This window comes from Perkinsus marinus (genome assembly GCF_000006405.1).
Source record: "Perkinsus marinus ATCC 50983 genomic scaffold scf_1104296944476, whole genome shotgun sequence".
Lineage (NCBI taxonomy): Eukaryota > Perkinsozoa > Perkinsida > Perkinsidae > Perkinsus > Perkinsus marinus.
In genome coordinates this window covers 2,782-4,956 of record NW_003211373.1, presented here as the reverse complement: position 1 = coordinate 4,956, position 2,175 = coordinate 2,782, and the positions used below count along the sequence as shown (strand labels likewise).

The following is a 2,175-nucleotide window of genomic DNA, read 5'->3' as shown; positions in this document are numbered from 1 at the left end:
GATTAGATGATCGATAGCCCTCTGAAGGAGTGGGATTGCACCCCCTATCCAAGATGGCAACTGCAGCGAGTCAAAAGCAGGTCTCCAAGAAGCGTAAGTTCGTCGCCGATGGCGTGTTCTATGCGGAGCTTAATGAACTTCTCACTACTATCCTTGCTGAAGATGGTTACTCTGGTGTCGAGGTCCGTGTGACTCCTATCAAGACTGAGATTATCATCCGTGCTACTAGAACTCGTGAGGTCCTTGGTGAGAAGGGTCGTAGGATTAGAGAGCTCACTGCTCTTGTTGAGAGACGTTTCGATTTCCCTGAGAACTCCGTCGAGCTCTTTGCTGAGCGTGTCGATAATCGTGCTCTCTGTGCCCAGGCTCAAGCTGAATCACTTCGTTACAAGCTATTGGGTGGTCTTCCTGTTCGTAGGGCTGCTTATGGTGTATTAAGGTTTGTTATGGAGAATGGTGCTAAGGGTGTTGAGGTTACTGTATCTGGTAAACTACGTGCCCAACGTGCTAAGGTTATGAAGTTTGCTGATGGTTATCTCCTATCTACTGGTACTCCTAAGGAGATGTATGTTGATCAAGCTATTCGTAATGTCGATATGCGTCAGGGTATTCTTGGTATCAGAGTTAAGATTATGATGGCTTATGATCCTGAGGGTAAGAGTGGTCCCAAGACTCGTCTACCTGATGATATCACCATTCATGAGCCTAAGGAGGATACCGTCTTCCCTATCGAGGCTACTACCACCGAGGAGGAAGTGCCAGCAGCAGCAGCAGCTCCTGAGGCCGTTGTGGCTGAGGAGCAGCAACAGCCTGCTGCTGCTGTGGAGATCACCGCTTAAGTAGCTGATGCTTTGGTTATGATGATGATGAACGATTACATAGTTGATGACGAGCCGCTACTTGCTATCCTGCTTCGGATTATATTATTGTTGTGTTCAGTACTAGTAGGATTAAACTGATTAAGCTTGCGGATTCTCATGTGCATCGTTCAAGGATAATGCTATTAGGCTCGTTATTCACGAAACGAAAGTGGGTTACTCTTTATTTCGTAGTGCAGTAGCTAAGCAGTTCTCATGTGGTATAATCTCATCTGCTAGTAGGCTATTTGTGTTTCAATCTGATCTAGCAGAAGCAGCAGTGTAGGTGGTTTGTATCCGGTCGTTGTCATCGTCGTCGTCGTCGTGTTGTTGTTGTTGTTGTTGTTGTTGTTGTTGTTGTTCAAGTTCCTATGATGCTTCTTCCCGATATTATGTGTTCGACAATGGTATAGTCACGTTCTATTGATACCCTATAGCAGCAGCCTCTTCATGTTGATAATATTCGACTTGTCCATTCACTGTATTCACCCCTGTTGATACCTTGTTATCTCTCTGCTCTGAGCCTCCTTCTGTGACATCATCCCTTCATCATCATCGTCATGTCAATGGATCTCTCCAATCCTCTCGTGAGGTCTACAACATAGTCGTCAATACGACTATAATACCTTGCTGTCTGCTGATATCACTCTAGTGTAGTAATGATACTACCATCATCATGTGAGTGGTCGCGAGAAGTATACCCACCTTCACTAACATCATATGTATCATATACATCTGTTGTATACGAGGACGGGTATGATCCAACAACGATAATGATGTTCAGTACACCAGTATAAGGCATTTTTGCTCCAACGCTTACTGCTGCCACTTAGTAGCGTTCTTCGGCAGTGTTCAGCAACTTCTGTAGGCAACAACTGCTTGTGGTGTTGTCGACTAAGTTGCTATATCATCGAACCATGGTTGGGTGATTTGTCAACCTTCATCATCCTCCGTATGCTGTTTATTCCTAATCATCAACTTTGTTTTGATATGATGATACTACATCAGCATGATATGACCCACGTATGGAGTGGTGAGCTGTGCCTCCTCTTATGGTTATCTATAGTGATGATAATTTATCATCATCATCGTCATCGTCGTTATAATGGTGATCCTCTTTAGTAGGATACAATCATTCAGGGTGGTAGCCACTGAAGAAGGCCCATGAGAAGTATGATTATGATTATCGTATAATAACATATCACGATACAACTGGGTTAGGCAACGAAAGGTAAAGAAACAAGGTGGCCTACCTGACAGACAGGGTTACTCTAGCTAGTTCTGAATCAGAACGCTAATATCAGAACTTCTGATATTT

The 2,175-nt window shown here is 44.0% G+C and overlaps 1 protein-coding gene across 1 annotated transcript; it reads left to right on the top strand.

Annotated features, from left to right (window-relative positions):
• The first annotated feature begins 30 nt into the window (after nt 1–30).
• Pmar_PMAR024109 (40S ribosomal protein S3, putative) lies at nt 31–917 on the top strand. The gene has a single exon (XM_002780079.1). The coding sequence runs from the start codon at nt 54–56 to the stop codon at nt 837–839; it is 786 nt and encodes a 261-aa protein (XP_002780125.1). The 5' UTR covers nt 31–53; the 3' UTR covers nt 840–917.
• The last annotated feature ends 1,258 nt before the right edge of the window (nt 918–2,175 follow it).

Bases quoted from the DNA above. Each gene is read 5' to 3' on its own strand.
- Pmar_PMAR024109 (XM_002780079.1), top strand. From the start codon at position 54: ATGGCAACTGCAGCGAGTCAAAAGCAGGTCTCCAAGAAGCGTAAGTTC.